The sequence below is a fragment of the Siniperca chuatsi genome, linkage group LG19 (assembly GCF_020085105.1).
Source record: "Siniperca chuatsi isolate FFG_IHB_CAS linkage group LG19, ASM2008510v1, whole genome shotgun sequence".
NCBI lineage: Eukaryota > Metazoa > Chordata > Actinopteri > Centrarchiformes > Sinipercidae > Siniperca > Siniperca chuatsi.
Window position 1 is genome coordinate 4,417,852 of NC_058060.1, and position 15,206 is coordinate 4,433,057.

General features: G+C 40.2%; 2 protein-coding genes across 3 annotated transcripts in view; both read left to right on the forward strand.

The window, feature by feature from the left end:
- The window catches only part of LOC122866864 (2-lysophosphatidate phosphatase PLPPR4), a 94,157-nt gene extending 79,341 nt beyond the window's left edge, over positions 1-14,816 (forward strand). For both annotated transcript variants that reach the window (XM_044177056.1, XM_044177057.1), the window contains 2 exons: positions 4,846-5,019; positions 6,546-14,816. In XM_044177056.1, coding sequence (XP_044032991.1) covers positions 4,846-5,019; positions 6,546-8,246 — 1,875 coding nt within the window. In that variant the 3' untranslated portion in view covers positions 8,247-14,816. The remainder of the gene's footprint in view (positions 1-4,845; positions 5,020-6,545) is intronic.
- Positions 1,195-3,660, forward strand: LOC122866865. The gene has a single exon (XM_044177058.1). The coding sequence runs from the start codon at positions 1,473-1,475 to the stop codon at positions 3,000-3,002; it is 1,530 nt and encodes a 509-aa protein (XP_044032993.1). The 5' UTR covers positions 1,195-1,472; the 3' UTR covers positions 3,003-3,660.
- Positions 14,817-15,206: the final 390 nt, after the last annotated feature.

Here is a 15,206-nt window from a genome sequence, read left to right on the forward strand (position 1 = left end):
GTTCAATGACACTCAGTGGAGACTGCTTAGGGCAAACTGTCTTCGCTTGTTCTCCCGACGACCATAGACTCGCTCCATCCATGGAGGATCTAGAGTTTCTGAAGATAATGGAAGCTGAGTGCTATCAGGACAGTTCCAAATGTTGGGTTGCACCTTTACCCTTTTGGTTGCCGAGACAGCATCTGCCTAACAACAGGACGCAGGTTTTCTACCGTCTTATCTCGCTCCAGCGCTCATTGGAAAAACGACCACAGATGAAAGCCGATTTTCTAGAGTTTATGGAGAAAATGTTCAAGAAGGCACACGCTGAAGTCGCCCCGCCAGTACAGCCTGGACAAGAGTGTTGGTACCTACCCCTGTTCAGTGTGTATCATCCAAGAAAACCAGATAGGATTCGTGTGGTCTTCGACAGCAGTGCATCATATGAAGGAGTGTTACTCAACGATATTTTGCTCACTGGTCCTGACCTTAATAATAGCCTGCTAGGTGTTCTTATGAGGTTTAGGAAGGAACAGGTGGTGATCACTGCCAACATCGAGCACATGTTCCACTGCTTTCTCGTTAAGGAGGATCGCCGTGATTTTTTCCGCTTCCTCTGGTACAGGAACAATGACCCTACCTCTGACATTGTGGACTACAGAATGCGGTTCACCTTTTTGGGAATAGTCCCTCACCTGCCGTTGCAGTGTATGGTCTGCAATTGGCAGCTAAGGAAGCAGAAGGCAACTATGGTAGTGATGCAAGAAGATTCATCGACCGCAAGTTCTATGTTGTCGACGCTTTGAAGTCCTTCAGCGCAGAGGAAGAGGCCATCAGCGTCCTCAGGCGAGCACAGAATATGCTTGCAGCTTCTAACCTCAGGCTACACAAAATTGCCAGCAGTTATCGAAGCGTTTCCATTTGAAGATCGCACCAAGGATGTCAACAGCCTAGATCTCTTCGTTGATGATCTGCCAATACAACGTAGCCTTGGATTGTTCTGGAACATGCGCACAGACACCTTCATATTTCAAATCGAAGATGACCAGAAACCATTCACTCGCAGAGGAGTACTTTAGACCGTGAACAGCCTCTACGACCCTCTAGGATTCCTCGCACCCTTCACGGTTCATGGAAGACTAATACTCAGAGAACTGACTAAGCAAGCAGAGGATTGGGACACACCTCTACCCAAAGACATGGAGACTGAATGGACTAGATGGAAACGGTCACTCCGAGAACTGGAGGGACTCCAGATGCCACGTCCTTATACGTCATTCTCCACCACAGGCACTCTAAGAAGAGAACTCTGTATCGTCGCAGAAGCATCGGTCAAGGCAATAGCAGCCGTAGCCTACATCAAGGTGACAAGCCACCAAGAACAGACGGAGATTGGCTTTGTCTTTGGGAAGGCAAAGTTGGCGCCCCAGCCTGATTGAACTATTCCAAGACTTGAGCTTTGTGCAGCTGTACTCGCCATCGAGATCGCTGAGATGTTAGTTTCAGAGATGGACACAGCGTTCGACAACATCACCTACTACACAGTTAGCAAGGTCGTACTGGAATACATCCAGAACCAGTCAAGGAGATTCTATGTCTACGTACACAACAGGATCCAAAGAATCCATCAATCACCTTTTTCCGGCCCGTGGAAGTACGTTCCAACGCACCTCAACCCAGCTGACATTCAGTCAAGAACTGTGACTTCAGACACACTTAGCAGCACAACTTGGCTCAAAGGGCCAGCCTTTCTTCATGATGTATCTTCACATTCGCCTGAGCTTCAAGAGGCTTATGACTTTATCAACCCTGACGCCAACTCTGAAGTGCGTCTCCAGGTGGTGGCAAGTTTCACTCATGTTACCAGAGATGTGATACATCCACAACGCTTCAAACGCTTCTCCAAGTTCAGCACTCTCCTCACAGCCATAGCTCACCTCATCCACATGGCTCGTTCTTTCGCCCACTTTACCCAGGATGAATGTCAAGGGTGGCATGTCTGTCGACCTACACAGGAAGAGTTGTTGAGAGCCAAAGTGTGTATTGTGAAGAGCGTCCAGAACGTGTGCTATTCAGAGGAACTTAAGTGTATCAACTCAGGATCTAACATTCCACTGAGCGGCAGCCTTTGGAAACCACACCCCATCATGGACCAAAATCAACTTAGAGTAGGAAGTCGAATTGAGCAGTCGGATCTAAGCATGAACAAGGTTCATCCCATCGTCATTCCTGGCCGGCATCATCTAGCTACCCTGCTTGTGTCTCACTATCAAGAAGCAGTGAAACACCAAGGAAGATATCTGACCGAAGGTGCCATTCGAGCGGCAGGATTCTGGCTGGTGGGAGCTAAACGCTGCATGAGCAGTTTGCTTCATAGATGCATTACTTGTAGAAGACTGAGGGGAAAAATGGAACATCAGCAGATGGCAACGAATGGTGCATGGGAACGAATAATTGGCATTGCCCGCCGTATTTTGGATTGCATGTTGCTTGAGCAGAAAAGGTCTCATCTTTCACATGAAGTCCTGACCACCTTCATGGCCGAAGTAGCCGCAATCATGAATGCTAGACCGCTCATCCCGGTGTCATCGGATCTGGAATCGCTTCTCATCCTTACTCCAGCGATGCTTCTAACCCTCAAAACTGGTTCTGCACCTCCTCCTCCATCAGGAAGCTTTGAGGAAGCGCATCTCATCAGAGAAGAGTGGAAGCGAGTTCAGGGCCTAGCAAACATGTTTTGGAACAGGTGGAAACATGAATACCTCAAAACATTACAGCTTCGGCACAAGTGGCAAGGAAAGAGGCCGAATCTACAAGAAGGAGACATGGTTCTCTTGAAAGACAATCAAGATAAGAGAAATCAATGGCCTACAGGCATCATCACAAAAACCTTTCCAGGAGAAGATGGATTGGTTCTGAAAGTTCAAGTGGAAATTGTCAAGTATGGAACCAGAAAGACCTTTTCTCAGCCCGTTACAGAAGTGTTTTTGCTTTTTTCTCCAAAGACTGATTCTGTTAATTAATGTGGGCTCTTTAAAGACCCCAAGCGGGGAGTGTCATGCCACTTGAGAAAAAAAGTATTTTTATTTTGTCTCAGCAGTACAGCGCAATCTGTTTATTTCTGTAACTATAGTAGCGTAATACCGGCGCACGCCTCGAATCAGGAAGTAGATCGCCGTGCAGTAGTCAGTTGCAGCAGTGTGCGAGATCGCTTTTTCCTCTTCTCTTTTGCTAAAGCAACGTCTGTGAGTATTTCTTATCATGTAATATTAGGATAGTGCGTATTTTCATCTTTTGTAAGATTATTGAGACGGCTAAGTTAGCTTTATGTTTATTACTGCTGATTGTTTACTAGCTCGATCGCGTTTATCATATAGATCACCGCTGTGTAGATAATCTCTGCTGTTTTTTCTGTCACTTTGTATTTGGATTCAATATTAATATATATCTCATTTGTATTGCATTACAGTTTCACAATATTCCCAGTAAACTTTATGGCAATGAATCATCTGTGTCCTGGAGTTTCTTGGGAGTGTTTAAGTTGAATGGAGCATAGTCCATTTCGTTTCAAAAGCAAAGCTTTTCATTTCAAATGCTAAGCTTTCAGTTGTAAAAGCAAAACTTTCAGTTTCAAAAGTAAAACTTTCGTTACAATACATTTTAAATCACAAATTAATTAATGCGATTGCAGTGTCGATAGTTTTGCTCTCAAATCTATTTTTTGATTGCATAATAAACACACAAAAGTATCCTCATAGAAGCGAGAGAAAGAAGAGAGGAAGGAAAAAAGGAAATTAACGGAAAAAAGGGACATTCACATTAATAACACTTATAACAATAATAGGGGGGAGAGAGAGAGAAGGGAAAAAGGGGCTCCTAGGGGGAAGATGGGCCTAAAATTCATATTATTACACAATACAAAATACTAGCAACAAAAATGACTATAATAATAATAATCAGCATCATGATCATTCTAGTAATAATAACTGATAATAATCATCATCAGCATCATCATCATAGTACTAAAAAACTATATAATCATCATCATCAACATCATAGTACTAATAAACTGCATAGTAATAATCGTTGTCATCACCATTCTAATAATAATAATACATTGTATAATAATAATACTAATACTAATGGGCTCCTAATACTGATAAGAATTGTTGACTGTTTGTGGCTTATAAACTAAAGTTCACAGTTCTAGCTTGTTTGCATTGTGTCTCTGTGCTCCTGCTATTTCAGCTGTCATTCAAATGTGTCAATGGACTGCCTGGTCAGTCTTAAAGGCTGAAGGATCATTTATGATATATATGTATGATATATAAGACCTTTTTGCACACATTCCATAGTAAAAACAGATTAATAATCTGATAATAAAATATATAATAAAAACAAAAATATTAACAATACATTTAATAATCACCCTCACACCCCCTAGTAAGTATTTGGAAGTGATATACTGACCTTGCTAGTAAAATACTAAAATTGTGTAAAACTGAAAAAATGTGTTTTGAGTGACTCAAAAGTACAGAAAGAACATTAATGTGGTAGTCTCTCGACAAATACTGGCTCCTAGTAAAGATCCTGAGGTGCCTGTAGAATGACCACAGCAGGGACTGGCTGACTTAATTAATCTATCCCAAATGAAATTTTACAGTGATTGGAGATGGTGACTCACACTCTGTGGAACATCTCCAATAATCAGACAATATAGAGAGAGAGGCCACCTCTGTTTTATATCCACCTAAATACCAAATAATGCTGCCTGGGAGGGGTGATGGGATAGCACACTGCCATAACATAAAAGCATAATCATGGAAAACAATGGAAAATAAATCTGTAAATGTGTTGTGTCCACAGATGTACTTCAACAGCACGCTGACAGACTCATCCAAGCTTCTCAAGCCCCTGCTGGTCTTCTCCTTCATTATCTGTGCCATCATTTGTGGTCTGACCCGGATTATTCAGTACAAGAACCACGCCATTGACGTCTACCTGGGGTTCCTGCTGGGAGGAGCTATTGCTGTCTACCTGGTAGGGGCCAGTCCCATCAACAGTGTCCTTTCCAATGGTCCCTGTAGAGAAGGCCTGTCTGGAGACTGAAGCAGCAGTCCTCCATAATGAAAGCTTAAATGTGTGTTGCAGTCCTACTTGGCTTATTAGACGTTTTCGACCAAAAACTTACATACTGTAGTTACATTGATTTACAGTTACTGAAAGTAGAGCTGAGAAATTAACCAAATTAAGTCTCTAACAAACCTAATTTAAGTCACATTGTTATGTTTGGTAAATTAATTCCTTCAGACAGGCTGTTGCCTACCCTTGTAAAACATCTGACAGTACAACATCAAATCATATCTAACCCAAAGCAAGTCCTCCTGGACACTGCTCTAACCAAGAAGTGTTCAGGAGGACTTGGATTGAGAAAATGACTGAAATCTTCTAGAAATCTCAGCTGGGGGTGTGAGTGCAGATGATGAAGAGCTGGGCACATTTAGCGTCAGTTAACATGATATGGAACAAAATGAAGTTAAACATAAAAACTGCAACTGCTTCGACAGGAAGCATGAGCAATTTGTACAATTACCTGACACACACCCATGTATTCCCACATTCGTGCATGGAAGAAATAAGACTAAAGAGTCTACAGCTATGCTAGCAGCAGTGCTTTCAGCTAACGTCACCATGCTAAAATGCCAATGACAATGCTAATATGCTAAAGTTAGTTATTGTTTACCATGTTCAACATATTAGCTTAGCATGTTAGCATATTTAGATTTACTAATTACCACTAATCACTAAGTACAGCTGAGGCTGATGGGAATGTTATTAGTCTTGTAGGTATTTGGTCATAAACCAAAGTATTTGACAATACTGGCACTAGGTGAAAAGCCACAGTTTTCTGAAGTATTACAATTCATGAATGACCATGAATGTCATCGATGAATTGTCAGCACCAAATAGTCATAGTAATCCATCCAACAGTTGGACATTTCACTTTGAACCAAAAATGTCAACCTACTGGTGGCACTAGAGTAAAGGTCAGGGGATCACCAAAACTATTAGGATTCATCCTCTGGAGAACTTGAACACCTGTACCAAAATTCACATTAATCCATCAAATAATTGCTGAGATATTTCAGTCCGACCAACTCGAGCCACACTGCTGGCATGGCTAAAAATTTGTTTCTAAATTTGAATAGTCCAAGTCCCTAGGAGTTAAGAGAGTTACTATTATGTCATTTGTTGGCAATTCCCTCTAGTGAGAGAAAAGAGTGAAAATTGGTTTTCATGTTTCATGTTGGTTAGGTCTTAATTTTAGAAAATTATTTGTTGAATTCATAAATAAAATTGAATCCCCAGTGCACTCTGTTTGGTTAGTTTTAAACCTATCACATGCACACAATTAAAGGTGTACCACAGTAAAACCATAAATGATTCTATAAGCTCAGGTTTTCTGTAAGTCTATTCGAAATGTATCGACAAATAACTCCTAAAGGTATCAAGTAAAATAAGCATCAAGTAAAATGTACTGTAAATAATGTTTCTCTTTTTGCCAGGGGTTGTATGCAGTTGGAAATTTTCAGCCTAGTGAGGAGGCAAGTGCCATCCCCTCTCCACTGCTACACCGCCCCCCCTGCTCCTTGCCCCACATAAGCCAGGAGGCCATACTCCATCACCTGCAAATGAAAGCCAGCATGTCTGGGGAGCTCGGCATACCCACCTCCCATTCTGAGGGCCTCCTCCACCGAGGCCTTCAACAGCAGAGACCTGATGAGAGTCTGAAGCGCTCCAGTGCAGATGTGGAAGTGATCTCCCCCCGCAGCCCTCAGAGCAAAGACGCCATGGTGACATTTAGCCACACCCTTCCTCGGGTTCACACCCCCCAGGCTATGGCAGCGTATGAGGAAGCAGCCAGACGTCACGCTGCCACCCTCCACCATGCCTCCATGGATTCCAGCCGCTCAAAGCAGCTTCTGTCTCAATGGAAAAGTAAGAACAACCACAAATGCTCCCTGCAGATTCCAGACTCCTCCTCCTCTGTAGATTCGTCATCTGGCCAGTCCTCCCAGCATCCGCACCACCATGGCAGCATGGAGCTCCGATCAAGCTCTGAGCCATCGGCTATGGGCCTGAATGGAGGCTTTGATGGTCATGCATACATGCCCAAACTGGCCACAGGTGCTAGTACCACCCTGCCCAGTAACTGTAGTGGCATCACCGGAGGGGCCAGGATATCCATGCAATCTAGACCTGGATCTTCACAGCTGGTCCACATACCAGAGGAAGCTCATGAGAATAACAATACCACCTCCCCAAGGATGGGGGGAGGAGGAGGAAGTGAGGGGATGTCAACATTAAATAGCACAGTTCAGGCTAACTGGCAAAGGGCAGCAGAGAAGACTACAGCCTGCAGGACTAATGATAATGGGCAGAACACCCAGCCACGAATCATGCAAGTGATTGCTATGTCCAAGCAGCAGAGCCTACTACAGACCCATTCCAAGAGTTTAGATGAGAGCAGCATTGGCTGCAGCACCACTGGGAGTTGCCAGGGCTCTGCTCGCTACAGGGCACTAACTGATCAAGACCCCACTAGCACCATGGGGCCCAGCGCACTGGGTAGCACCACAGGCAGTATTTCAGGGAGTACTGGAGCAATTGTCAGAGTAGACGCCCATCCTGGAAACAACAGGCCTGTGATCCAAGCTCCATCCACAGATGGAAGCGGATCATGGAGGTGGCGGTCCCTGGATCATGGCACTGGAGCTGGTGGAGGTACAGGGACTAGTGGAGCAGGAGGAGGATCAGGAGGAGGAGGTGGGAGTTTGAGGCAGTCCTTTGAGCTCAACGATCTAAACAGAGACTCAGAAAGCTCAGACTCGATACGTGAAGGGTCCATTGACAGGAAGCGTGCCAATCATACTGTTACCACCACTGCCACCGTTAGCAGCCCGCCCATAGTTACTGTTCACACCCAGAACACCAGCCAGTCAGAGCAGAGGCTTCACCCTCAGGGCCTCTCTACAATAAGGGTCACTCCAGGGGATGGTAGTGGTTCTGCATCTGGACGAGGTGGAGGCGGAGGAGGAGGTGGAGAGACAGCTTCTGAAACCCCCTCAGTCGCCTCCAGTCGTGAGTCCACACTGCGGAGAAAAGGCAATAATATCATCCTGATTCCAGAGAGAGCCAACAGCCCTGATAATGCCCGGAACATTTTCTACAAAGGAACGTCGATAACTCCTGTTTTCAAGGAATAACTAAATGACTGGAGACTTCTGAGAAGATGTAGCTAATAATGCAAGATGGCTGGATTTTCAGAGAACCCCATATCTGCGACAACAGTCAGTTTTACCTGCCATTGTATATATCATAAAAACTTCAAATGAAAAGGTTTTATTCAGCATGAGATTTTTGTACATGTTTACACTAAATCACAACCTTTCCAGTATTGTTGAAATAATCACTGTGTACTTTTGTGGTCACTCCTAAGGAAACCTATTGTAATGTTGATGCTGTGCCAGTGCTTTGGGGATGGGAGAGCCTTTTTTAAACAGTTCCATATGTTTTGGATAGAAATCATCACAAAAAAGAAAAAAGCAATCAGCACAGTAACGTTTAAACTGTAGCAAACTACAGCAAAATAATTGTATCATAGCTGTGAAACCAGTGTTTACTTCCCTGCACTGTAAATATTGTGTATGTTTGAAAAGGGTGCTACACCAGAAAATACTATTTACCATATAACATACTGTATAATTTGAATAGATAAAGAATTAATTATTTTACAAAGAGTGAACAACAATGACATTAATATGTGACAGAGATATGTTTTGTATTTTGGCTCTTTTCTGTACAGATATCACATACTCAACAGAATACTGTTTGGAACCATAAGTGTGCTTAGCATTCCTTCTGTAGCTTTGAAGTCGAATTTGCTGTGACTTGCACTGAATTATGCGTTTACTGTACCTTGTATACTGTAAACCCTGACCTTACTCTTTATATCCTGTACTTACATTTGGACGTCCATGTCAATCCCATATCTACAGCACAAAAAAGCAGCAAAACAGTGGAATATTCTTTATACTGTAAGATAATTAAAACTCAATGCAATACTTGACCTCAAGCTTCCCAATTGAATTTGATAGGTTTCAATCTGCTTAAAAGCTGTCTTTGTAGCTTTCAAATTAACATTTTGCAAAATACACTTGCTGCTGTCAAATCCACAGCCAAATCCTAACATTAACAGACTCACAAAGTGGGGTAATTATTTGGGTGTCCAAGGTTCCCAAAAACTATGTCTATGCATTTTTGCATGACGGGCAGTTGGAGCACTTCCAGGGCTTGGATGGGCATGGAACTCTCCCAGTTAAGCCACAAAAGATGAACAAATGCTATACCAAAAGAAAAGAAAAGACGCAATTTTTCAGAAGCAAAGTTGAAATAGTTAAAACTGATGGCCATAACATACACTTATAGCATTGTTGAAAAAACTTTACCACAAGTTCAAACATATCTCATTTTTTCATTCTATTCATGTTGCTTTGTCATGATGCAAAGTTGTTGGAAGGTATTTTCCCCCCTTTAGATAGAGGCTACCAGTTTCCCCTTTCTTCCTGTCTTTCTGCTAAGCTAGGCTAAATATATCTATTTCTGTACTAGACACAGAGAGACTACAATTGATCTTCTTGTCTGCCTTATGCACTTGAAGAACAACACTTTCTTCCAGCTTTGTGCTGTAATTAACTTTTGTGCCATAAAGCAACCAGCAGATTTTCTACCAAATCCAACCCAGTGTATCAAATGCTATGTACAGGCCAGCAGAGGCTGCCAGTTCTCTCAGCAACCATCTGGTTTGTTTATGGTGATAATAGTTATCTCAAATTAATATGTTTTTCTTTGTTTTGTTTTTTTTAAATTGATACACAGTATGTACAGGATAGTGACTGTTGGAAAAAAGTTGAGCGATTACAAAATCTGTTGTTGACAGTAGTTTACATTATGGTGCACCTCATTAATTAGTATCTCAGTGGTTAAATAAGCACCCACAGTATACAAATGGCACCAAATGTCCTTTGCCAAATTGACTATTTGAGAACATTTGCCAAAGCTAGAATTTTCATAGAAAAAAATATAAATCATCATAATTTTCAGTATTTGTATAGCAAACCTGCATTATATTGTACATGATTTATTCTTTACCCCAATAATATTTGCATGGTCACTTTTATGTAGTGCATATCACAACATTTTTATCATAAATGTGCTTTTATTTTGAAATTACACAAGCGTTTAACAGTATGTTCTTTATTTCAGTGTTTCATAGTGAGTTTTTTTTTATCTAAGTACTGTTGTCGCTTCAGGTCATTGTTACAGGCTGGCTTTTTTTGCTTAAATGAAGCTGCCACTCACTGCATCATAAAAAATTGTAATGTGTACGTAATTTAACAAACATGTAAAAAAAATAAAAATAATAGCTGAGGTTTTGATTCATACTGAAACAAACTCTCGAAAAGAAAGTAATCTAGGGGGACTGAATATTTGAAATACAATCTTTTGTCGTATTTAAACCGTTAAATCACTAGATTTGGTTTTAAACTGTACCTCACAATAATTTCTTGCCCCCACTATCATCACAATAATAAGTAGTTTTGACTGCTCTCGAAATGTCAAAACATGAAACATGAGTTACCACTGGGTATTGTTAGAATTTGTGGAACACAATCCAATGAAGATTTAATTTTAGCATGAGTTAACTAGGATTGTGTGATTTGTTAGACTTTTGACTTCAGATATGCTAGCCAGCATGGCCAATAGTTGTTCTTCACTGTCATACTGAGGTGCATTTTATAGAGACGGCTTTCCTTTAAAATAAACACTTACACTTAGACTGGCTACCATACAGTATAATGTTTAATGCAAGCCTTAGAAAGACAATGTGTTTCAATGGCAGTCAAATATTCTATTCAGCTGTTTTTTCTTTGAAGATATACTCGCAAAGCACTATACAGTTACAATCATAAACAGTACAATATAGCTGAGTAGGACAGAAGTAACAGTTTCTTCGGGAGAAACACCCTCTCCTAAATGATCTTTTCCAATGCAATGCTACAATGATAACAGTAAAGATAATTACTGGTACTGGTACTTAACTATCTTAATGAAAAACACTATATTTTTCTTTTGACTATGTTTTTCTTATTGTCAGCAAATCCTGTGAAAAAAACAAAAAACAACAATGTGTTAGTCCCTCTCTCATTATTTTCTGCATTTCCTACTGTTTCTGTGGCTCTCCGCTCCTACCCCATTGCTTCCTACTGAATACACATAAATCTTTAAAAAAGGCTCAGTAACTTGGGGACTATTTTTAGCGGAGGAATAATACATGTGGTGCTCTAGTGAGTATTTGGGACAGCAGGACAGTGTATGTGGGATTTAGTCAAAATAAACTGTGTGTGTGTGTGTGTGTGTTCATGGTAATGAACGATCATGTCACCCAGTGCAACAATGTGGCTCATTGATGTGTTTTTAATAGTTCTTGGACATGAGAAAAGAAGATGCAGCACACTGCTCTTGCTCAGCATCATACTAACGTTTTGGTCCATCTGGACCTTTGTCAAGAGTGTTTTAAACAATTCTTAAAACACTGATCTTAAATAGATAATGCTCCACCCATTCTGTGTGCACAGGTGTGGGACAATTATTCTCCTGTGGGGGTCCCCCCCTCCGGTGGAGGGTGAGGAAGGCTAGACTATTTTTACTAAACTCTGAAATAGTGTATAATAATTATGTTACATTGTCAAATAAACATTTAATTTGCAGCACAACATTGTTATATCTGAAAAATAAGTGAGATCAGCAACAAAAAAATGAATGAGCATTCAAGGGCACTTTTGGTCCAAGCTCTGTTCATTTGTGACCCGGCCTCTTTCATGCTGCTGTCACACTTTCTCTTTCCCCCCATCTGCTGTAGAGAATATCAATACATTTAACAGACAGTTTCTATTTAACTGGCACAGCTTTTCTAGCCTTTACAGCACTGATTAGGCGGCCCGCGAGTTGAGTCAGTGAGTGAGGTAGGCTACACACACACACACACAAGGAGAGTAGAGACAAGACGAGTCCGAGAAATAATTTCACATGATGTACTCTAAAAATAGAAAAGTAGACAGCGAAAACAGAACTTTTAATCAAGAATGAACAGATGCCATTCAATCTTCCCACAAGCAGTTCAAGACAAGTATATCTCATATGTTCAGAGATTGTGGTGATTAATAGCGGCAATGTGAAGCGCCACTACGAGACAAAGCACAGAGCATCTTTTGAGCAGTTTACAAGAGGGACAGATTTTGGTCATTTTGCTAACAAGGGGGATGGCATCCCCCCTCATCCTCCCTCAAATCGCCTACTGCAAATAAGAAAAATAAAAAGAAAGAGAAAAGAAAGACAGGAAAACTACAACACATAAAGTCTATTTACAAGAATATTTCCAGAAATTGCACATCTGATGAATGAAAACATTGCCTTGTAGCTTTCGTAAGTCATTCCAAGTTGTGTAATCATATGTACTACTTGTATTATGAGTGTAACTTAAGTAGGTCTATAGAATCCCAAAACTCCTTAGAGCATGACCTGCCATGGAATGGCATCGTTCAATCCTTTGGGGGATAAAGTTTGCAAATTAAATATCCAGTATACTTCTATTAAGTATTTCATCAATGATGCCACCTCTCTCTGGCAGAGTCACTTTTTAAATTCCCTGGAAACTAAATGATGAGATATCATGTTTGAAGTCATTGACTTCTTGACGGAGGTCCAAAGGGATCTAAATGTTAGTGTGATCAATAAATTGTGATGCTGAGCAAGAGCAGTGTGCAGGATCTTTTCTCAAGACTGAAGTGATACTTTCCGATGCACCTGCAGCTGATATAGTTGGATGTGTGAATATCTCCTTTGAAAAAATTGTTTTTGGACAACAATGGAGCTCTAAGGAACAGAGGAATAAGATATATCAGGCTTTGGATACACACAGTAATTGTTAGTAGGATCAATTCATTGTTGGTTTGGGTCTGCACATGGAATTTGATGAATTGTTCTCTTCTGCTTTCTTACACTGCAACCTAACCTGCAGACCAACACGAATCAAACTCCCTTTACGATGACACATAGAAATAACAGAAATCCTCCAAAGTAACATATCTAATATATAGATTGGATATAAATAAAAAAGATATGATGTGAATATTTCTGTGGCATTGTTTTAAATGATTTGTCTGATTCAGAGTCTGTCGCAAAGGCTGGTGAAATCAAAGAGTGTAATGTGACACATGGGTAGAAATGTAGATCCAATGTGAATGGATGCTCTCTGCATGTGTTGCCCCCTGTGTTATCCCTGGATGAATAATTAATGTTTTCTGATACTGTGATCAGCTGTATGAATTCTATGCAGCAAGAAAAGAAACTGTAAAAATGGATTTATTTGAAGGGGTGTGCATAAGATTGACATGACACTGTCATAACCATTACATGACATCTGTCATGAACATGAAGGAGTCTTATGAAAGTTTATGTCGTGTCATTCAGTCAATTATGTCACTGTTAATGCAAAGTTGACATTGTTGTTGATGTTGAAATGTCTTTGTTATGACAACTTGACACCAAGAAAACATGCCATAGTAGGTCTAATTATCAAACTTAAAGAAACTATTTAGCTTAATGTGTTAACAGTACATTACACTGTCTTATGTGATTGGTTTTGAAATTGGCCTTCATGAGACCATTATAGAAGATGTCATTAAGTTTAATTACACTGTCAAATGCTTTTATAATGGTGTCTTGAATAACTCCCTGACCTCAAGTGAAGTGGTAGCATTTGATGACAGAGAACAGTACCGAGGTGATCTACAGCGTTTCCTGATGGACAGATAGCTTTATTTGTTGCTAAAGTAATGTTAGCTAACCTAACCACATTGGTGGTGGTTGAGAAGAGTTGGTGGCAGGCTGCACGGTTAACAGAGCTAACTAGCTAATGGCAGCTAACAGTTACAGTTAGCAGCAGTTAGGGGTTTTAATAATAATAATGATGGATTACATTTATATAATGTTAGCGCTTTATGTTGATGAATTCTTCATGACACCGTTATAAAAGCATTTGACAGTGTGATGAAACTTAATGACATCTTTATGACAAGTTCAAATGCTTCCACTTTACTTGAGGTCAAGGGAATTATTCATGACACAATTATAATGTCTTATGACAGCCAATGTCAGAACCAACCGCATATGACAGTATAATGTAATGGTAACACAAAGCTAAATAGTTTCTTTAAGTTTGATAATTAGGACTGCTATGGCATGTTTATGAGAAGTTAAGTTTTCTAGGTTAAAGTCAAGTTGTCATAACAAAGACATTTTTGTCTTGGTTAATGACAACTTATTATAACAAAAACAATTTTGTCTTGGTTAATGTCAAGTTGTCATGAAGACATTGTTGTCTTGGTTAATGTCAAACAACGTCAACTTGCATTAAAAGTGACACAATTGACCGAATGATACTTACTGACAACAGTCAAAAACATTCATAAAGAAGAAGTGTCTTATGAAATAAATTACTTCAAATAAAGTGTTATTGGATTAGTTGAGTTCAAAAAGAAAAAAAAGGCTCAATAGTTAAGTTTTTGTGTAACAGTCAAAATAGCAAAGTATTAATTGCTTAAAGACAGTTGAACCTAGCAATCACACTGAGTATTCCGAGCACGCTGATCAGGGTAGATGACAAATTGTGCATTGTCCAAATGATTGGAATAAATGTTTGCTATTGAAACCAATCGATGTATGTCCTCTCATCCATGTGGCTGCTGTCACATTTCATATTCACAGTTTGTATTACTCAGGCCTAAAACCCAGAGCATTTTACTTAAGTAGCCTTGCTGATTACTGCAAAATCTACAAATGGACATGTAAGTGAGTCACCAAACCTCAAGTCCATTAGAAAAAGTAAACTCTCAGCTGAAGAAAAAATGTGAAAAGTGAATAGGTTAACAACTAGCTGGCTTCAAAATTACAGGACATTTTTTATATCAAGCTGAGTATGGAAGATTTAAAATGCCTAAATTTATAAATTTCTGTAATGTTTTTTGTACAGTTTTCACCCCTGTATGTACCTCTCACAAAATTAATTTCCTCTTTTGGATTATAAAGTTACATTTGATGTGATT

What these genes read in the sequence shown, in the direction of transcription:
- LOC122866865 (XM_044177058.1), top strand. Translation starts at nt 1,473, where the DNA reads ATGTTAGTTTCAGAGATGGACACAGCGTTCGACAACATCACCTACTAC.